This window comes from Anolis carolinensis, chromosome 2, assembly GCF_035594765.1.
Source record: "Anolis carolinensis isolate JA03-04 chromosome 2, rAnoCar3.1.pri, whole genome shotgun sequence".
Taxonomy (NCBI): Eukaryota; Metazoa; Chordata; class Lepidosauria; order Squamata; family Dactyloidae; genus Anolis; species Anolis carolinensis.
Window position 1 is genome coordinate 186,555,742 of NC_085842.1, and position 23,243 is coordinate 186,578,984.

The 23,243-nt window shown below is 42.1% G+C and overlaps 1 protein-coding gene across 8 annotated transcripts in view; it reads left to right on the plus strand.

Moving 5' to 3' along the window:
- trip10 (thyroid hormone receptor interactor 10) overlaps positions 1 to 23,243 on the plus strand; it is a 274,634-nt gene that overhangs the window by 15,910 nt on the left and 235,481 nt on the right. For 4 of the 8 annotated variants that reach the window (XM_062974102.1, XM_062974100.1, XM_062974105.1 and 1 more), the window contains exons 2-6: positions 5,656 to 5,721; positions 8,039 to 8,143; positions 9,710 to 9,871; positions 11,856 to 12,035; positions 16,965 to 17,058. In XM_062974102.1, coding sequence (XP_062830172.1) covers positions 8,047 to 8,143; positions 9,710 to 9,871; positions 11,856 to 12,035; positions 16,965 to 17,058 — 533 coding nt within the window. In that variant the 5' untranslated portion in view covers positions 5,656 to 5,721; positions 8,039 to 8,046. Of the gene's footprint in view, positions 1 to 3,777; positions 4,303 to 5,655; positions 5,722 to 8,038; positions 8,281 to 9,709; positions 9,872 to 11,855; positions 12,036 to 16,964; positions 17,059 to 17,132; positions 18,269 to 23,243 lie in introns of those variants that run through there. The other 4 variants (XM_062974101.1, XM_062974103.1, XM_062974104.1 and 1 more) reach the window with 4 other exon arrangements.

The following is a 23,243-nucleotide window of genomic DNA, read 5'->3' on the forward strand; positions in this document are numbered from 1 at the left end:
AGATGGACCAGGAATTGCTGTGCGGTGTTTAAGTGCGTGGAACCCGCATCGTACAGCGCCGTCGCCCATGTGGCCGCAGGTCCATCTAGGAGACTGTAAATCCACGCCACCTTGACATCTTCTTGGGGAAACTCGGTGTGGCGGGCTTCCAGGTATGCCATGCATTGGCGACAGAAAACATGAACCTTGGAGGCTTCTCCGGAGAACTTTGTTGGTAGTGCTAGGGCAGGGAGTCGGGCTCCGCGCTCCTTCAAGCCCCAAATTTCTCCCTCTTGCTCTCGAAGTTTGTCCCGGATCCGGTTGAATTCATCCTGGGAAATGGTGTAACTGGGTGATGGCTGGGTAGGGCTGCCCGCTCCGGCTCCTGGTGTAACAGACATAATGGCCTTAGGTTGCTTGGTGCTTTTGTGGTGGAGTCAAACTGTCAGACCCCTGGCAGCAGAGCACCAAGAACCATACATGGAGGCCAATCTCTATCTAATATCTTTATTAAGGAAATATATAAAAGCAATAAAAACAAGTGAAGAATATAGTTCAGAAGCAGACCTTTCAAATGAGGTCAAATATAGTCCAAAAATGTATTGTCCAATAAATGATATTAGAGCTCAAAGTTCTTTATCCAATACCGAAACACACACTATTGCCAAGCAATAGTGTGGGGAAATGTCTGAGTCTCTGGAGTCCTAGGTAGCTTGACAACAAGGCTGGAAACAAAGGCTGGATACAAGGCAAACAATGATTCTTGGAACAAGGTCCGTGGTTAAAAGCAAGCGAGGCAAGTCTTGATTATTTAATCCGGGAAACAAGGAACTGGGGTTACGAAGTCCACACACGATCTTACTCCTGAAGCTGCTCTGTTGACTCCACAAAGATTCTCCTGCGTCAAGCACCTATATTGGGGTCTCGTTTTCCCGCCAACAATCTCTTTCCCTAGAGAACGAGAAGCGAAACCCAACTCTATCCAGATGCAAGACTCCTTAGAATTTCCCAAGGGAAGCAGGCCTAATCAGCCTGTTGTTTGGCAGCAATCCGTAAACTCCTGCGATTTTGTTCTCTGACTCCTCTGTCTCTAGAGTAAGATTCCCTTCTGGGAAATAGAGGCGAGGAATGCCCAAGGTCTGTTTTACTGAATTCTTGGGGACAAACATCAACATCCGGCAGGTGAAAGGACTCCGGCTCTTGTTGAACCGGCGAAAACCCCATGTTTTCGTCTTCATCTGCCACGATGGCACTAGGAGCAGGACTACAAGGCCCATGAGGCATCACACTATCCCCTCTCCCAAGGCCCCCCTCATTCAGGGCCCCTCCTCGAGAATCGCGGGGCCGCGGCTTGGAAGGGTAGGCCTGGTGGAAGCGGCGGACTAAGTCGGGGGCATGGACTGTGGAAGCATCTTCCCAGGAGCGTTCTTCTGGGCCAAAACCCACCCAGTCAATGAGATACTGAAGGCGGCGGCGGTGGAAGCGAGAATCCAAAATGTCCTGAACCTCGAATTCCTCCTCTCCGTCCACTAAAACAGGGGCGGGGGGCGGCCGGCTCGCGTCGGGGTGTACACCATCCGCCGGAAGGAGCAGGGAACGATGGAACACCGGATGAATGTGCATGGAGCATGGAAGTAGGAGTTTGAAAGTCACGGGGTTAAGTTGCGCCACCACTGGGTAGGGACCAATGAAACGGGCATCTAACTTCTGACAGGGACGGTGGGAGGGCAAAAAACGAGTGGACAACAGAACCCGATCTCCTACCCTGATCTCGGGGCCAGGCTGGCGATGGCTGTCAGCGTGGCGTTTGTAGTCCTCCTTGGCTTGATCAAGTTGCTGGTGCAAGAGTTCTTGCACCACTGTGAGTTCCTGTAGCCAATCCTCTGCTTCAGGGACTTCTGAGGTCTCCACGATGGGAGGGAAGAAACGGGGGTGGAAACCATAGTTCGCAAAAAACGGGGTTTCTTTAGTTGAATTCTGGACACCATTGTTGTATGCAAACTCTGAAAGAGGTAATAGGGAAGCCCAATTGTCCTGTTGGTAGTTTACATAACAGCGAAGATATTGTTCCAAAGTGGCATTGGTGCGCTCAGTTTGTCCATCTGTTTGGGGATGGTGAGCTGAGGATAAACGAGAGTCTATGCCCAATAGTTTTTGCAGGGCTTTCCAAAAACGAGAAGTGAATTGAGATCCACGGTCAGTGACCAAACTCTTGGGCAATCCATGTAGTCGGAATACATGCTGAAGAAATAAGTCTGCGGTCTCTTTGGCCGTGGGAAGGCCATCGCAGGGGATGAAATGGGCCATCTTGGTAAAAAGGTCCACCACTACTAGAATCGTGGTGAATCCAAAGGAGGGTGGTAGATCAGTGATAAAATCCGCGGAAATTATCTCCCATGGGCGAGAAGGAGTGGGAAGGGGATGCAGTAGCCCTGACGGCTTCTTCCTTCGCGTCTTGGAACGCTGGCATACAGGGCAGGTGTTGACATAATTTTCCACATCCTTGCGAATCTTGGGCCACCAGAAATCTCGCAGGATCAAGTGCATGGTTTTGAATAGCCCAAAATGTCCGGCCGGCTTGCTGTCATGGCACAAACGAAGTGCTTTTTCTCTGCCGGGGCCTGGAGGGATGTAAACATGGTTCCTGTAGCATAATAGACCGTTCTTGAGTGAGAAAGGGAAACGTAGTCCTTGGCGAATCTGTTCTTGGGCCCAGGCATCTGTCTGTTGACTGGCCCTAATCTCGAGTGAGAAGGGACTCTGTGGTTAGGGATTTTGGGTTAGGAGGAGCTGGCTCAATTGAAGTGGATTTGGTGTTTCCCACTGTGAGCGTGGCAAAGTTCTCGGGTTGCAGCAATCGAGATTCTGGGGTGTCTCTGCGCCCTGCTGCATACTCTGGTTTCCGTGATAAGGCATCTGCTTGCTTGGTCTGAGCAGGAGTCACATAGTGGATCCGGAAGTCAAAACGTTTAAAGAACAAAGCCCAGCGTTGTTGCCTTTGGTTTAGATTTCATGCGGTCCTTAGGTGCTCCAAATTCTGATGGTCAGTATGAATTTCAATGGGGAATTTGGCCCCTTCTAACCAATGTCTCCAATTTTCAAAGGCTGCCTTTATGGCTAAGAGCTCCTTTTCCCAAATGGTATAGTTTCTTTCTGGGGCTGTTAGTTGGCGTGAGTAATAGGCACAAGGATGGAGATGTTCTCCCACTGGTTGCATCAGCACAGCCCCTATTGCCACATCGGAGGCGTCAGCCTGCACAACAAAAGGGGTTTTAGGATCAGGGTGCTGTAGAATTGGCTGGGTCGTGAATAATTGCTTTAGCTGTTGGAACCCTTTTTCAGCTTGTTCTGTCCAGCGGAAAGGCTGTTTTCCTCGGATGCAGCTGGTGATTGGGTCAGACCAGCGAGCGAAATCTGGAATGAATTTGCGGTAGTAGTTTGCAAACCCCAAGAAGCGCTGTACTTCCTTTTTGTTAGCTGGCGCCCGCCACTCCAACACGGCCGAAACCTTTGCCGGGTCCATGGATAGTCCTAGTAGCGGGACGCGGTATCCCAGGAAGTCTACCTCTTGCAAATCAAAGGCGCTTCTCTAACTTGGCATATAGTCCATGATCCCGCAATCGTTGTAGCACCATTCTGACGTGCTGGTCGTGTTCCGTTTGTGATTTCGAGAACACCAAAAAGTCATCTAAGTATATAATCAAGAACCGATCTAGGTAGTCTTGGAAAATATCGTTGACAAAATGCTGGAATGTTACGGGGGCTCTAGATAATCCGAAATTCATGACTAGGGATTCGTATAATCCGAATTTGGTCTGGAAGGCGGTTTTCCATTCGTCCCCTTCTCTTATGCGAACCAGATTGGAGGACCTAGAAATTCATAGAAGATTTTAATCAAATCTGCAACAATCAAGCCTTCTTAAGTCATCTCTCAGGAGAGGAGAATAGTACAGTGTTAATTGATCCAGTTCAAAATCTGTACTGGAGGAAGGGATCAAATTATTGAATGCATTAGGAGATAGGGATTGAGCATGCTTTTACTGAGAGTGGAAATAATTAGTTGGATCCCAGGGATATCCCAAAGCTGTGTTTGTTGTAACTTGGCAGTTTCTGTTCTATGTGGATTAGGAAAAAGACCATCTTAGAAAGAGCAGTACAATTTGCAAGTGGATTATATGATGGCCTGGCGGAAGCTCTTCAAAGCTCTTCAAAACAACAGGGAGCTAATCTGATTTCCACTTTGAAGGAGAAAAGGAGAAACCAGTAAACAGAGGTGAAATCGAGGTGTTGAGTGAAAGGCCAAGAAAGAAGGCTAGAACAAAGGTACAGTCAAGCTGTAGGTATTTGGAAGTTGTTTTTAACCCCCCCCCCCAAAAAAACAAAACAAAACAAAAACAAAAAAAAACCCTACCATGTCTAGATTCCAAACTGGAACGCTTTGACTCTTTCCCAACTAAGGAGTGATGGAAAGCAAGTTTGTTGCTGGCTTCAGAGTTTTCAACTCCTGTATTGGGTTTTCTAGGGTTGCTGTGTTTCCATGTGGTGGACTATGTTTGCAGATATCCACTCCCAGTTTTGGCCATGAATATCCCTTAGCCATAATTATTGGGACCAGAAGTGTTTTGTATTTTGGGGGATCTGGAAATAAAGGAATCTGTTTCCAAACTACTTTGTTGAGTGGATTTCATCCAAAGGATCTGGAGTTCAGGACAGAGATTTTGGAATGCCTGCATTTGCTTATATGTACGTGATTGGATCCCTATCTAAACATAAAATTCACTGATGTTTCATATACACCTTATACAATGGTCACTTTACTAAAGGTCATTTTACACATAGTATTTTTAAACAGGTGCAGTGGTTCACTTGAAATGATCCCCAATAAATGCATGCCCTCTAGTGTTCTATAAAATAAAACAAAATCAAAGGTCAAAAAAGTGGAATACTTTTTATTACAGTACTCAACCAAAATACACAAAACACATCATGCAAGCTTCCAGTGCTCCACTGGCTTTGTCAGGCAAAATACGTTAAAAACCATTTGTATTGCACCATTATAGAAATTGTACATTGATATTTCAAAGATTGACATTCAAACCTGATGAATGTGTGTATCAGATTTCATCATGGTGTCTTCGTGTAATTGTATCTTTAGAACCTTACAAGCTAGCTATGTGCATAGATAAATCAGAGCAAAAGGTGTTGTTTAATTTTGCCAATAAAGTAATCACATCTATTCTGAAATATGAAAGCGCCTTAAATGTATATTTAAATGTATAATTATGTATATTTTAATGTATATTCTTAATTTTATTGTAATTTTTAATCTTGATGGATTTTTAAATTTGATGAAAACTGTTTTTTGATGTGTATGTTTATATTGTAAGCCGCCCTGAGTCCCCTGATGGGTGAGAAGGGTGGGGTAGAAGTGATGTAATAAATAATAAATAAATAATAAATATTATCAGATTAAATTGGGGTTTTTTCATAGTTATATAGATGAACAAGAGTAGACTACAAACATTTCAACTATGGGGTGACCTAGTTGGAGGGTTGGGATAAATACAAGGGACAGATATATACATGTTCTATGTAAACTGGAAGCTGAGGTATAAATGTCTTACATCAGTACATGAACAAATGCAGTTACACATCTTGGCTTTGTTTTGATTGCAGATGGAAACAGAGAGGTGAAACCAAGAAGAAGTCAGTCTTGTGGTGGACGCACAGAGAAATAAAGAGGTAACTTCATGTAGTATATGGATTGTATAGGATTGTAAAATCAGAATCAGATTTGTTGTCGAAGGCTTTCATGGCCGGGATCACAGGGTTGTTGTATGTCTTTCGGGCTGTGTGGCCATGTTCCAGAAGCATTCTCTCCTGACGTTTCGCCCACATCTATGGCAGGCATCCTCAGAGGTTGTGAGGTATGTGAGGTTCCATACCTCACAACCTCTGAGGATGCCTGCCATAGATGTGGGCGAAACGTCAGGAGAGAATGCTTCTGGAACATGGCCACACAGCCCGAAAGACATACAACAACCCAGAATCAGATTTCTTGTGTTCTGTCCACAGATCAGCTGCTAAGCTGCACCTGTGGCTGTGAGAAAAGTATCATTTAATTTTGCATGTTCTGCAGGGTTGCCTCCCCTACTCCATAACATGCAAAATAAGAGACCCTTTCTCAACACTTCTTTTTTTCATTGTGTGTGTAATGTGAAAACACCTTTTGCAAGGAACCGTAATTGATTAAATCTTCTTGATACAAGTCTCCAAGATAATTTGTGATGAACATATGGCATGACTAAGCAGATAAGGCAGGCCAGTGGTTTTCAAGTGTCAACGGGCACAATTGCTGCTAAGATTGGGAAAAGTAGACTTTGTGCATGTGTGAGCTCAAGAGAATATGATTTATGATTCTGCCCTTTCAGTCTCCACAGCTTACTTATCCTCTGCTTGCATAAGCCTTTGCAGAAATAAGAGGAACAGACATTTCCCAGACAGATTTGGAGAAACCCCATGATTGTTTCTAGACAAGTAAAAACAGTCACCAGAAAGCAAGCTAGTGACCAAAGATGGGGAAGAACTATGTGGGATTAAGTGATCTAGCTTCTCATTTTATAGAACAAATGACCTTGGGTTAGCCATTGCTCGCTGGGATAATGGGCAGATTCACAACATTTACCCAATGCTAATCTTGCATTTCCATGGATGTAGAGAAATGGTTGGCTGAATGATAGTTCCCAGTCTTATTCCATGAAAAGTTCCATTAAAAAACAGGTCTCAAAACATGCAAAAAATATCAGCATCCACTTCTTTGGTAGCTTTTAGATCACACCAGCTGCAAGAATATTTACAATCATATTTAGCTTGAGTTGTTTATAGTAGTGATGGCAACAATACTTTATGAATGCTCACATATCATCCTAGTAGTCTTTATGGTAGTCATGCAGCGTTATTGTTGTTGTGTGCCTTCAAGCCATTTTCTGTCCTATGGCACTCCTATCATCATCTTTTTTGGGATTGAGAGTGTGTGATTTGCCCAACATCACCCAGTGAGTTTCTATGACTCTTAGTCTCCAGAGCTGCTGTCCAATGCTCAAACCACTATACTATGTTGACAGGGTAGATTATTACAGTGGGCCCTTGGTATCTGCTGTGGCTTGGTTCCAGGGCCCCCTGTGAATACCAGAATCCAGGAATATTGAAAATGTATTGCATTACATGCTACATTGGTGTAGTAGAAAGTAGACATGTGTGCGAAATTCGTTCCTACCATTTCTCCTTTTTCTTTAGTGTCTTCTGATTATCAGGAAGCATGAAACGGAAAACCCCCTTCTGACACAGAAATATGCTTGATACGAAAGCCTGCTTTCGTGTCGAGCTGAAATTGCCTCCTTGCCTACATGTAGGCAAGCCTGGAGCTAGGCTGCAGCCTAGCTCCGGGCCAGCTTGCAAGCCCCACAACACACACATACTCTCAGAGAGTGTAGAGGGCATGTTTGATGCCTGGGGGGGTCTGCAGGTGAGCTCCAGGCCTGCCTACAAGCCCCGCCACACATACACTCTCAGAGAGTGTGGAGTTTGTGTTTGGCGGCTGGCATGTGTGTAAAGGGGCCTGTAAGCAGACCAGGAGCTCGCCTGCAGACGGCGAGCTCTGGGCCTGCTTTCAGGCCCTGCCACACACACACACATTCCGAGTGTGTGGCAGGGTGTGTGTGGCAGCTGGTAAGGTATGCTAAACTATACAAGACAAAGAGCTACACTTAGAATCATACAGTTATAGAATTGGACGAGATCTCAAGGGCCATCCATTCTGCCATGAAAAATACACACTCAAAATATTCTTGACAGATGGCTATCCAGTCTCTCTTTAAAAACCTGTACATAGAGTGACTCCACCACACTCCAAGGCAGCAGTCAATTGCAATGTCAAACAACTCTTACTGTCAGGCAGTTTTTCCTAATGTTTTGGCGAGATCTCTGTGGATGTGGCCCTTTCATTGTGAGTTTTATTTCCAGAGGATTTCCTCTTATTTTGCTCTTGTGCCACTTGCAGGCCCTAATATGGCTGTTCGGAATGTGCTGGTGACCGGTTGCTCTTCAGGCATTGGACTGGCCCTGGCAGTTCGTTTGGCCAGAGATGAGCTGAAGCGATTTCGAGGTGAGAGGTTGCCTGGAGCCAGAGAAGGGCAGGGATTCAGCTTCTTGAAGGAGGCAGAGTGAAGTGATTTGATTCCTCATCCTTGAGTCTAATTCTCCTTTTAGTCTTCATCAGCCTTTGACACTTAGGGATAAAAGGTGAGGGAAGCTGCAAAGTTTTGGTCTAGTGTAACATTAGTGGCTCGCTAATGGGACTTTGAACCTCTGTAGGCATTTTTTCCCATATAATTTTGATTGCAAAATATATGAGGAATGGGAAAGGGTACAAGAGTGGATATAGAAAGGGCATTTTTAACATCTAGCATCTTTGTCTTCTTCCATTGTTATCTAATACAAAAATGATCTTTCTGGTCCTTAGTTCTTGGTCTTGTTGTTATTGTAGTAATTTCTTTCAACTAACACATTTGCAAGTGTATTTTAAATAAACATCCACTTTTCAAATATTTTTTAAAAATTATTATAAAATTCTCTGACCGCTTTGATGCTCTGTTGCCTAAAGTTCTAGAAAGTTGTTATTTTCCTGTTTTCTGTATTTCAAGATTTATGGACTTCTCTATAAATTTTCCTGTATGGTTCAATTACTTCCTGTTTCTACTCTGCTATTCTTCCTGTCTCCACTCAATAATTTCTTCCTATCTGGTATAAGTCTAAGGTTTCAAGATGATGACTCCACTAGTTGCCTCCAGTTTGCTGCCATCATTTTCATGTTATCCTTTGCTTTAGCTTTTCCTGGGTGGCAGGGCAGGCCTCAGAATGAAGCTAGGTACTCCATTTGCCCAGTGCATTGGAGAGGCATTCTTAGAAATGAAAGCAGTTTTTATTGCCAGTCCACTTGCTTTGTAGCTTTTCAGATTGACAGTTTTGCAGATAGTGTGCAAATAGTGTGTAGTCAAAAGATAGTGTGTAGGGAACTGCAGTCAAGTTGACTTGGACACATGGTGATGTCCTATCAATTAGAGATCTCCAAATCATGAATCTCAAGTTATGTAGACTCAGGACAGAGGCTTCTTTGATTGAGTCATTCCATTTGGAATGTGGTCTTCTTTTACTACTGCCTTCTACCTTATCAAGCACCATTGTCTTTTCTGGTCAGTCTTGCTTTTTTATGATATGACTGAAGTGTGGCAGTTTCAGTTTAATCATCTTGGCTACTAAAGTTATCCTGGCAGAGCCTCCCTAGCTTGAATAGGTTGGTACTACAGTGTTTCCTCACTGCTTCGCGGTTCACTTTTTGCGGATTCGCTGTTTCGTGGTTTTTCAATAAACTCTAAAATAATATTATAAATCATTAAAAAATTACAATTTACAGCCTAAGGAAGGGAGGAAGGAGAAGCCAAAGGGAGAGAAAAGGAGCCCAAGCGGCAAGGAAAGGAGAAGGAGGCAATTTATCAACACACGATTGGTTGATATAGACTTAAAATAGTGTAGAACTACTAAAATAATTATAAATATATAGCATCTCTACTTCGCGGATTTTCACTTATTGCGGGTGGTCCTGGAACCTAACCTGTGCGATAAGTGAGGGAACACTGAACATATCTTCTGACATAACTTATTCCCTCCTTAGTTATTGCTACCATGAGGAATTTGGCAAAGAGGCAAGCTCTAGAGATGCAAGCAGGGCCTGTATTGGAGAAGACTCTGGAAATCAAGGAGTTAGATGTGACCAGCGAGGAGTCAATCCGACACTGCGTGGACAGCATCCCTCAGCGCAGGGTGGATGTTCTTGGTATGAAATTTCTCTCCTGATAATTAAAACTCTTTTTAAAGGCCACTTTTATTATAGGATAAGCTGGCTTATCAAACCAAAGTTCAGCTGCATCACAAATGGGCAATTCATGGACCACTTGTGATGTTGGCCTTTATCTGGTCTGCCAGTCCCAGGATGCTCAGTTCAGTTCCTAGCAGATAAACTGTTACCTTATTTGGAATTATGGGATGGTGTTGATAAGAGACTGTAATCATGATTGCCAAGACCAGGGAAGGATGAGATGAGGTAAAGCCTAACTATCAAGTGATTGTCATCAAGATTAGTGTGAGGCTGCTGGTAATTGCAGAAGGGTATGGTAATCTTTAGGATGTGTGCAAATGTGTGTGTGTGTGTGTGTGCATGAGAGAGAGAGAATGAAATTTAAAAAGACAGAGCCCACAGTAGAATTAATAAATGAAGGGGTGTCTGTGTCATGACTATTCCTGCCCTACTTAGTCCCGTCTTTGGCTCAGCTTGGCTGTCCTTGATAAGTTCGACAGGAACCCAGGTGCCTCCTGGACTGGAGAAGAATTTCTTCCTTCCTGTACTACATAAGTGATGGAATCATGTGACCTGTCTTTCTGTCCCAAGTCTTTTTGGCTAGGTGGCCCAAGAACCTACCTAGATTTCATTCTGCTAGAAATAAAATTGGTCCCCTTTAAAGAGAGGATCACAGCTTGTGAATGCCTCCAGGAGCAATTATTCTACACCAAAAGGAGTTAGGGTTGCAGCTTGCATTAGTGCAGGAGTAGAAATGTTTAGTTCTGCTGATGTTATTGGACTTGCAAGCCCTTATAACCCTTGGTAGTCTGGGTAGTGGTGAGGAAAGCTGGGAGTGGCAATTCAGCAAGCTCTGAAGTGTTGCATAATTTCTACTCTTTCTTTGGTATTTCTGGTTGTTGTTGTTTCCAAAAATGAGACATCACTTTCAGTTTAGAAAGAATGTCAAAATATTGTATTTTAGTAGGGAATGCAGTCCCAGCCATATGGTGGCAAAATTTTCTCTTAAAATGCTGCCTGGACTGACACATTATGTCTGCTACACTAGGCAATCTGATTTCTCATCTGTATGCCTCAGCCTGAGTTGTGACAGAGCCCAACCAACCTTTACACCATTTTAAATTCATAGGTAAAGGTAAAGGTTTTCCCCTGACATTAAGTCTAGTCGTTTCCGACTCTGGGGGTTGGTGCTTATCTCCATTTCTAAGCCAAAGAGCCGGCGTTGTTCATAGACACCTCCAAGGTCATATGGCAGGCATGACTACATGGAGCGCTGTTACCTTCCTGGTAATAGCAGTACCTATTGATCTACTCACATTTGCATGTTTTTGAACTGTTAGGTTGGCAGAAGCTGGGGCTAACAGCAGGAGCTCACCCCGCTCCCCGGATTTGAACCGCTGACCTTTTGGTCAGCAAGTTCAGCAGCTCAGCAATTTAAGCCACTCTGCCATTGGGAGCTCTTTTACATCCATGTCCCCCAGTAAATAGCTCCATTGAGCTATTTGGACATATCCAGGCAACACAGAAAAGCTACGAGATGACTAATCTTTTAGCAACTTTACTGTCTGAGGCAATCCAGGCAGCTCCTTTTATCACACAAAAGCCCATGTGTGAAGCAGAACTTAGAAAAGTTTTTAAATTACAGCTCCAAAAATTATTCTCATGGCTGACAGGGGCTTGAGGATGATTCTAGTTTTTAAATAACTTCCCAAACCCTAGCAATAAAAGGTGTGTCTGTGTATGTGTCCTTCCCTCAATTGGAACTCTCCAAATTCCATAGGATGGAACCATGGTTGTTAAAGTGGAATAATAGTGGTATAATTACATAATGTGAATAGGCCTTGTGGGGATAAACTTATAGAATGGGTCTCCTTCTCTTTTTCTCTCTGTGGGTATACCCACACTGGGAATATTCACTTTCTCTTGCTTACCATTGCTAAACTATTGCCATCTCCTTTTGCAGTGAACAATGCAGGATTGGGCATGATCGGTCCAGTTGAAAGCCAAAGCCTGACTTCAATGCAGCATCTATTTGATGCCAACTTCTTTGGCTTGGTGCGTCTTGTCAAGGAAGTCTTCCCTGACATGAAGAAACGAAAGCAGGGACATGTGGTAGTGATGAGCAGCGTCCTCGGTTTGCAAGGTGAGATTTAGCTATGAAGGGATGGGGTTTGTTACAGTGTCTTCTAATAATAAAAATAAAAAACTTTTATTTATTTTATAATAAAAATAAAAAACTGACGGGACTTGGAGCGGTTCACATGGGGACCGAACCCAAGAATCAACAGATAAAAACAGAACACAATAACAGCATATATAATTAAAACAATAAAATAAACATTCATAAAATACATTAGCAAACTTTGACTGGCTGGAAGGAGAAAGAGGGTGGAAATGCATAAAGCAGGGAGATTCTTTCCTTCCTTCATGACTGGCAAACTTTATAAATTATGGACTGTTATTTTTCTACCATTTAAACCAGGAGTCCCCAAACTAAGGCCCGGGGGCCAGATGCGGCCCTCCAAGGTCATTTACCTGGCCCCCACCCTCAGTTTTAGACTTACCCTGTTTCCCCGAAAATAAGACAGCCCCAGAAAATAAGACCTAGTAGAGGTTTTGCTGAATTGCTAAATATAAGGCCTCCTCCGAAAGTAAGACCTAGCAAAGTTTTTGTTTGGAAGCATGCCCGCCAAACAGAACACCAGAGCTTGCAGGATCGGGTAAATGTACATACCATAGATTGTTGTACATGGAAATAATGGTAGTAACAAGAAATTTTTGATAAGATTCACAGTTTGTTTGGTTATGCTGGTTTGTGATGACAACTACTGTACAGTATATAATAAATGTTGGTCAATCTACATTGGGGTTTTTTTTGTTGTGACCGTCAACAAAAATTAGACAGTATTTATTCATTTATTATATTAAAGACATATGATAGGATATTACGCTATAACATATAATAGTATCCGACTATTTCACAATATTAATAGTATATATATACTAGCTTGGGGTCCCGGCGCTGCCCGGGTTATTAGTAGCGGACATTGAGTTGTTTTGGATATTATGAATGGGCCCATTGATGCAGATCTATGGCCGATGGGGTTTGCAATAGTTTCTGGATGGGGCTGAAGCTACTGGAAATCCCGTCATCTGTGGTCAATCCTCCAAAAAACCTCAGCAGTATATAAGAAGAGTCATGGGGGTCTGTGCCATCTTTGGTACAGATACATGACTGAGGGGGTTAGGAATAGTCTCTGGATGTGGGTGAAGGTACTTCAGATCCTATCATCCATGTTCCATTCTTCACCAAATTCTCCAGGGTTGAAAGTCATAGGGAGTTTGTGTTCCAAGCTTGGTCCTAGTCTGCCATTGGTGGGGGTTGTGTGGTCTGTAAAGCAGGTGATGGTACTGCAAATTCCTTCGTCCATAGTCCATCCTTGTCAAAACTGCTCCAGATGCATGTTTTGTGGGGGGTTGCAGTGGTCTGTGGTAGTCAGATCCCAGGGCGGAAGTATACACCGCCGCATGCATACATACATACATACAAACATACACACCCAGAAACACTGACTTTTATTACTATATACCTGGTTGGGTACCTGGCGATGCCCGGGTTATTTGAAAGGAGATTTTAATTTTTTTTAAAATGAATTATCCCATTAATAAATGCATAAGGTTGTAGATGGACAACATCCTGTGGCGCAGGCTGGTGAGCAACCTGCTGCAATAAATCACTCTGACCATGAGGTCATGAGTTCGAGGCCATCCCGTGGCGGGGTGAGCATCCGTCAATTAAAAAAAATAGCCCCTGCTCGTTGCTGCCCTAGCAACCTGAAAGATAGCTGCATCTATCAAGTAGGAAATAAGGTACCACTTATAAAGTGGGGAGGCAAATTTAACTAATTTATGACGTTGGAATGAGGAAGTGTCATCACAGTGGATGTCTCGGTTCTATGTGTATATGGGCATTGAATGTTAGCCCTATATGTATATAATGTGATCCGCCCTGAGTCCCCTTCAGGGTGAGAAGGGCGGAATATAAATACTGTAAATAAATAAATAAATAAATAAATAATGTTGCCTAAGTACCTGATGTTGCCTGGGTTCATTTGGTAAGGCTATATATTAGAGATAGGCAAACATTCAATGCACATATACACACAGAACCGAGACAGAGACAGACGCAGAGGCAATTTAACCTTCTCCCGAGGGGATGTTCGATTCTGGCCACAGGGGGGAACAGCTGCTTCTTCATCCACTGTGACAGCACTTCCTCATTCCAACGTCGTAAATTAGTTATATATATAGATATATAGATATTAATTATATATATATATAATTTTATATATATAGATATTAATTATATATTATATATTAAATGTAATATTACTAATAATATTACAGTATATTGGTATAGTACAATAGAGTAATATATAATGCTAATATTGTGCTATGCTAATAATATATTGTATGTACATAAAACTTGTAAGCCGCTCTGAGTCCCATTCGGGGTGAGAGAAGATGGGGTATAAATGTAGTAAATAAATAAATATTGTTGGGGTTTTTTTGCACTACAAATAAGACATGTGCATAGGAATTTGTTTTGGTTTTTGTTTCAAATGATAATTCGGCTTTCTGCTTCCTACGGTTGCAGAGAAGAGACAGGCCCCTTCCACACAGCTGTCTAAAATCCACATTGAACTGGATTATATGGCAGTGTGGATTGAGATCCCTTTCACACAGCCATATAACCCAGAATATCAAGGCAGGAAATCCCACAATATCTGCTTTGAACCTGAGTCCACACTGCCATATATTCCAGTTCAAAGTATTGGATTATCTGCCTTGATATTCTGGGTTATATAACTGTGTGGAAGGGCCCATTAGAGTCATGGTAGGAAGGATGCCATTTGTCTATCTGGGCAGTATTGATCTGCAAGTCACCTCTGGTGTGAGAGAATTGGCCGTCTGCAAGGATGTTGCCCAGGGGACTACCGGATGTTTCATGTTTTCCCATCTTTGTGGTAGGCTTCTCTCATGTCCCCGCATGGGGAGCTGGAGCTGACAGAGGGAGCTCACTGCTATTCCCAGATTTGAACCGCCAACCTGTTGTTCAACAGTCCTGCTGGCACAAGGATTTAACCCATTGCGCCATGGGACTCCTACCAGAAATAGGTAGCCTGGTGACCTTCAGTGCCTTTCAGCTCCTGTAATCTAGTCATGTTGATTGGTGCAATGGAAGTTATAGTCCAAAACATCTGGGGACACAGTGTAGACCAGGCATGGACAAACTTCTGTCCTCCAGGTCTTTTGAATTTCAACTCCCACCATTCCTAACAGCCAGAGGGCTGAAGTTTGCCCATGCTTGGGCTACACGATCCATAGCTTCATCTAAGGCTGTTAGGAATTGTGAGAGCTGAAGTCCAAAACACCTGGAGAGCCGAAGTTTGCCTATACTTGATGAAGACAATGCTGAGTTAGATGAGCCAGACACCTGACTCAGTAGAAGGGATGCATTAAAGATCAGGAGATTTTTATTTTTAGTATTACATTCAGAGGCTGCCAAGCTGCCAATCTCTAGTCTATGTTAGTTGGTGGCGGAAGATGCGTCAAGCTTTCAGACTGATTGCACATCCTTATCTGACATTTCAACCTGGACCTTTTTGCATACAAAGTATGTGCTTTCCATGCCGAGGTGCTTCTTTGCTACAGGGCAAAAAAAATCAAGACACATTATGCAGGCAAGCCTAGCCTTGCATAGTAAGAAAAGGAACTGAAAGGAAGGAAATTGAAGATAACATTCTTGGTGCAGAGTATGCTTCCTGGTACCATAGAGGCATTTAATGCATTTATTCAACAGGGTGTTTATCTTAATTTGAGTCTTTACACTAAATCAAGGGTGGGCTAAACACAACCACGAAGAACTATTAAGTCCCTGAGTCCCACGTTTCTAGATGCTGAGGCCCCTCATCAGTCCCCTAAAGCTCCAGTCTCTTCCCATTAAAAATGCAATGCAGTGTTGTGTATTGTATGCAATGTGTACCCTAAATCATGAACCCCTCCCCAACATGAAAAAGAAGGAAAAAACTGCAAGCATTTGAGAATCCCATATTAGCCAAAATACTTTTGTTTTCGAATGCAGCCATTCTCAAAATAATGATAGGAAGAGACGTAGCTTCACTTCCTGTTGTTGTTTTGATAGTGGCTGCAGAAGAAATATGAGGTATTTGGTTTTGGTGTAGGGGGTGGTGACTTGTAAGGAATGGGTCAGGAGGGAACACTGGCATTTAATCTCCATGCAATTGCCCACTCCCGAACTATTTACCATTCCTGAATATTACATTTCATATTAAAGCACAGAAATCTTCATATTTCTGATATAAACATGTTGAAATGCACAGAATATGGAAAGCTTTCATTCTTATCTTGAGTTTTATCTGGGAGATGGGCCGGGCACAACTAGTAAATAAATAAAAATGATTTTCTTTGAACCCCAAAATTCATTCTTATTCTGTCTATCCCATCTTGATTGTGTTGGAGTTGATTCCCAAATTGATTAATCTTTTTTGGATTTTTTTCTCCCTCTATTAAACTGTTTGAGCTATTCAATTGCTGCTCATAAAAAGAAATGGCTAATTCATGTAACCTTATGACTAAAGTTCTTTTAAGTCTGAAGTGCTCAAAAATCGACTTTCTGCCCCAGATTATGCATGATGGGTTAATTCCCATTGTCTGAGTAGGTCTGCCACTTTTTAATGGCCATTTAAAAGCAGTCCAGCATGCAAAAAAACAAACAGGTGATATTTTCTCTACCCTTTTTATTTTCCAGTAAGAAAAGCTGTACCTGCTTAATTCCTGTATGTGGGGCTGTTGTCAAAAGTACAGCAGCGGGGACAGTAAGAAAGCTGATTGATGACTGTACTTCTGACTGGCAAATTGCTTCTCCTTTTTGATGTAAAGCATTATTTCTGTGTGTGTTGCTCTGGAGACACAGAAGAGTAAACTTTCTTCTGTGTGTAATTCTTCTCTCTCTCCCCCCCCCCCCCCAAATGTGCTTTATTTCTTACAGGTCTCCTTTTCAACGACATCTACTCAGCCTCCAAATTTGCTGTGGAAGGATTCTGTGAGAGTCTGGCTCTGCAGGCTCTGAAATTTGGGGTCAAGTGAGTATTATGATTGGGCTTGGCAAATAGGCTGTGATTGCCTTACCAGTTAGAAGGAGTTGCAGTGGAGTTTGTTATTAGGCTGCTGCGAGCAAAGGGAGTAGCGTAATTAGAGCAGTGGTTCCCAAACTTTAGTCCTCTGTTTGTTTGGAACTTCCTCTCCCAAAAGCTTAGACAACCCTCAGAAATGATGAATTCCCAAACACCTGGAAATCAAAGTTTAGGAATAACTGGATTAGACTGTTGAAGTAGAAATGGTTGGGAAATCAGCCATGCTTTTTTCTCTCTGAAACCTAGGCAGATTTATGTGTCTTCTTACAGGGACAGAGTGATATTTGATGTAACCCATTATGAACAAACTAGGAAATGTGTATAGTTTTGACTTGCATATGGTGTGACATACAACATTATGACTCTATTAACATTAGGCACATCACAGTCAGTCAGATCTGAAGGCACTCCTGATTGCTGTCTCATGAGGTATTCTGCCTAAAGAGGAGACATGCTTGATCTGGGGCAGCTGAACCCCTGCTAGCCTCTTGTCTTACAAAGTGCTTCTGTCAAAGGTCAGACGCCAGCCAGTAAGATAAATATAGTTTATTCAAAAATAACTCAAAAAAGCTCAGCACAAAGTCCAGAGAGCTCACAACACTTTAACTTCGGTGTGATTAAACAGTTCAGAGCAAGAAACCTCAAAAAACGCTAACCGGAATATAATCTGGATTATCCGGGGATATAATCCGGATTAAAACCAAAGGGCTTGAAAACAGCTCAAAATTGCAAGGCAAAGTCAAAACAGCAAAACAAACAAGGGCAAGAATTCCCAAAGGCACAAAACCACCCCAAAACCCAAAAGTACAGCAAAAAGCCCAAAACTAAAGAGAAAGCCCAAACCGGGCTAAAGTTCTTCGCCAAAAGTGACGCGGACGAACAATGTTGGTAAACGCTGAGGCAATGGTGATGAGCCGCTGTGGAGTCAAAAGCCAAGCCAGATGTCAGGGGAATGAAACGTTGTAGCGAAGTCAAACTGGCCCGGATTCAGGGTTGGAGAACAGCGTCGGAGTCGAAGGTGAAGCCAGCGGTCAGCAATAGAAGTCAGCCACGAACACGAGAATGATGCCAAGCCGAGTTCCGGTCCAAGGTCCAAAGGGTGAAGTCGTCACAGCGAGGTCCACGTTGTGGGATAACACAAAGAGCCAAGACAACAGAGGCGAGCAGCAGCTAATACAAAATAGTAATAACAATACAGTCCAAACAGAAAACCCACACAGTTCCAGCCCTCCATCGTAGAATAACCCGGATCAAACTTACATTGGTTGCAAAGTCCCAAGCCAGTCTTCGGAGTCAAATACAGGAAACCCAATGGCGCCCAACAACACCTTGCCACACGCAGGGAACAATGGCAAAAAACCCCCAATTTATTTAGGTTTCCTTGGGCGTCCAAACAACCAACGCCTTAAGATCAGGTGTCCCAAGCTCCTCATCAGAATCCAAGCTCCAAACAGCCAACGCCTTAGGATCAGGCCTTCCAAGTTCCTCATCAGAGTCAAAATCACTCTGCCTACACCCAACCCTGTCCACACCTGCGGAATCACCCTCATTCCTCCAGGCAGACCATGTGGAGTCTGCTTCTGAAGAAACCCAAGCCTCTTCTGTATCCTCAGCATCCATGGGCCCAGTTTCCTCCCCAAGATCCTCCGGAGCCCGTGCCCAGTCAATGCCAACCCCTTCCGCCACCACCTCAACAGTCATTTCCACCTCAGGATTCCCTTCCAACTCCCCAAATGAATCCTCATCTGAGGATTCCTCATCTATCTCCCTGACTCTCTTCCTTTGTAAATCTTCCAACGAGCCCTCCTCGCGAGGATTCTTCCTTCCCCTCCTGATCCTACCATTATCACTCACAGCCTCAGAAGACTCATTCACAACAGCTTCCCTGAACCCAGCCTTTGCCATTCTTTCTGCTGTGGTCTCAGTTACTCATGTATTAGTTTTTGCTAGTCATATTTTTTCCAGGTTGTTTTCATATATAATTCATTCTTTTAATGTGAGTCATCATCCCAATCAATACATGTGTTGTAGCTAGAGAAATGCTGTTTAATAACTATAGTAATACAGACTGCGGGGATACATTTAAATTGACTAGTGATTTTAGTGTTTATGTATTTATAGTTTATTTTATGTTCCGGCATTGCATGTTTGCGTATATTTGTTGTGCTCTGCCCTGAGTCCTCTTCGCAGTGAGAAGGGTGGAATATAAATGCTTTAAATAAATAATAAATAATAGTGTACCACCTATTAATGGAAGCATTGCAGGTGAAGACAGATTTCAATAGATTAAAATTAATTAATCCATTTAAATTATAAAATAATCTCAAATGCATACACATCATGTCCCCATAGTATGTGTGTCATGCTCTTCATCAGCTGTAGAAAGTAGACACTCAAAGAGTGGAGCTTCTTCTGTACTAGTACAATGCTGTGGAATATGTGCCCAGTAAAACATGTCCAATCCTGACACTCTTTGGGAGCCTTCCATATCCCAGTGCTCTCTAGATACATTGGGAATACAGCTTTCATCTCCTGTAGGAAGCAGAGCTCTCTGCCAAATTACACTTCATTTCCAAGTTGTAGCCATATCTGTTCCCTTTCCCACACTTAAAGGCAAAGAAGAGGAGGCTTCTTTGATTTACGAAAAGGAGAAAAGGTGACCTCTCCCACCTCATGAAATGATGCCATTTGGTGCAAGAAATGTGATCTTTCAGTTTGTATTTAAAATAAAATATACATCCTTCCAATGTATAACAACCAACATAGATAACAAGAGCATACATACTAAAACCTCACCCTTTAGTATAACAAGAAACACAGAAAGTCATAACATGCTGAAATGAAGACATTGTTGTGTTAATGTGAAATATCAGTATGCAATGCTCTAGTAGCATCATAGATATTAACCAAGAGAATGGAGTTTGTAGCATAAACTTTCATAAATTTGCTTCCTCAGATACATGGAGTGAAGTACCTATGAACAGATATTTGTAGGTGGGTATATGTAGGTGGGTATCTGTGGGTATGACTAGCCACAGAAATGCAAGACTTTGGATATGGTGATGAGATGACAAGTTCAGTTTTGATGGTTTTAATTGGAGGCCAATTGAATATATCCACAAACTCCACAGTGGATTGAATAGAGATGATAGTTTCCTGACACGTTACACTTGTTATAATACTAGTCAACTCCCTAGCTCATGGAGGCCTCTGTGTCCTGTTTATCACTGGTTCCCAGCCAGAATTATAGTACATTCCAGTAATACCACCCACCACCCACTCTTGGCTTTAAGCAACATCTTTCCTCCTGCCTTCCTTTTTCCTTTTGGTACATATTTGTTTTTGTTTTTATTAAACATAACATCTACACAATACAAGTAAGATTACCACATTGCAATATCAACCCAGGCAAAACCCGCCTACACAACCCCACCAACAACTTAAAATGCAACTTCCCACACGCCCAACTAAGGACAGAAATACAACCTTTTTGTATATCAGATATGTGCTCCTCTTACCGTGTTTCCCCGAAAATAAGACCTCCCCAAAGAATAAGACCTAGCAGGGGTTTGGGGGGATTGCCAAATATAAGGCCTCCCCTGAAAGTAAGACCTAGCAACTAAGGCTGCAGCAGAGTTCCATTGGGAAGCATTGCTGCAGGGCTAAAGCAGCACTCATACACACACCGGAGGGAGGGAGGGAGAGAAAGTGCTTGCTTTCTATGCCTCCCTGCCTTGCCTTGCCTTGCCTGTCCCCCAGCCGCGGCTTGAAAAACCTTCCGTGGCTGCTGCTGCGCTGCCGTTTCTTCCTTCGGAGACAAGGCCGTGCTGGCCATGTTCCCTTCTTCCCAGAGGCCTCTGATTGGCTCCTGGAGCCCGGGCAAGGGAGGGTGGGAGGGAAGGAAGCGGGCTTTCCACTCGTCCCCAAGGCTTCTGCTCCTTAAAGGTACAGGACGCATTGGGATTCTCCTCTCATCCTTATTCCTATCCTATGCCATGAAACTGATTATTTTATACTATTATTCTATTACCATATTATTATCATCATATTCTGTTACTATTATTATATCCCATTATTATATTATCCTATTAATATATTTTAAATCATTATATTATATTTTTCTATTATTATATCATTATATCATTATTCTATTATTATTCTATTATATTTTCATATTATTATATTATTATTCTGTTATTATATATTACCCTATTAATATATTTTATATCATTATATTCTATACTATTATTCGATTATATTATCATATTATTATATTATTATTAGCATATTCTGTTATTATTATTATATTCCATTTTATATTATCCTATTAATATATTTTATATCATTCTATTCCATTCTATTATATTATCCTATTATTATTATATTATTATGCTATTCTGTTATTATATCCCATTATTATATTATCCTATTAATACCATATTATTATTATCATATTCTGTTATTATTATATCCTATATTATATTATCTCATTAATATATTGTATATCATTATATTATTATTATATTATCATATTATTATTATAGTAATATTATTCATCATTCATGACTACATTGAAACTAGAATAGAGAGAAATCAGCGTGGAAACCTTGTGAAACCTAAATTGCAAGAGGTACCATAGATTGTTGTACATGTAAATAATGGTAGTAACAAGAAATTCTTGATAGGATTCATAGTTTGTCTGGTTATGCTGGTTTGTGATGACAACTACTTTACAGTATATAATAAATGTTCATTTTGTTGTTCAACAATAAATGTGAGCTCTTCTTCATGGAAAAATAAGACATCCCCTGAAAATAAGACCTAGTGCATCTTTGGGAGCAAAAATTAATAGAAGACCCTGTCTTATTTTCGGGGAAACAGGGTAGCCAACAGGCATTTCTAGAGAACCAACCCTTCACAACTCTCAAGGCTTATCTTTTCTTTATTTTCCTTTATGAAGTTTAGAAACATCTTCCAGTCATATAAAAGTTTCTCAAAAGGCTTCTTTTTATCATTACAGGCAGTCCCCATGTAACAAACAAGATAGGTTCTTAGGTCTGTGGAGAGCACTTGGAAGGGTGTTCATTGTGCCGTCCGCCAGACAATAAAAAACTATAAAACTGAAACGTGCCGTCCTTTATCCGGGCGAACTGCAAATCCCTATAAGCTGTCCTAAAATATTGAACGACTGAGTCTGGAGAACTTCAAAAAAGGATGTTTATTCATACAAGGTTGTAAACCTGGCACAGATCTTAAAGTTGCAGAAAATGAAACAAATTTCCATAGGTTTTAGTTGCAGAATTATCCCTGGTTCCAGAAGGCAAAGGTGATTATAAAACCACTATACCCTAATCACGCTGTCTATATTAGAAGGAGAAACTCTTTCCTTCCCTATCTTTACAGCAAAGATTAGTTCTAGAAGCGATGGAATAACCCTGCTCCTCTAACTAGAATTCCTATTCCAGATCAGTATAATTCAATACTTATCTAATTTGGATAGGCTTAGATTGGCCTGGTTTTGAGGATGATTTGTCCCAGTTAGCCTTGCACAGCTCCAGCACGTTGGAAGACTATAGCCAGAATGAAACTCTAAAATGGAGACTAGACCCTGGTAAAAAGGGCGGTCCTAAGATGTTGTACTCTTTGACCAATCATTGCAAAGAAAACTGCAGCCAGCTCTTGCAGACTTCAAGCCACCTTTCCTGGGCTTTGCAGCCAAAGGCTGAAACAAAATGCAAAGGAGGGAAAACAAACGACCAATAAGTAAGGCAAACCATCGTCCTGGGGGACGGAACACTCCCCGCTAAATTCCCAGGATGTGGGAATTTACCAATCAAAAACATACAAACACCTTTGTATACACAACAATACAACAGTATAAAACTTTAAACATCTCCAATAAGCAACACGAGGTCACTAATTGGTCTGTCCAGGACAGACATTTTGTCCTTACTATGAATCTTTACTTGAACTTTTCTAACCTTACCGTCAGGGCAAGGAAAGGTCTTTAGTATAATGCCCATAGGCCAGGCATAGCGGGGCAAGTCTTTAATTGAACTTTCCTGACCTTACCGTCCGGGCAAGGAAAGGTCTTTAATACAATGCCCATGGGCCACGCATGGCGGGGCAAGTCT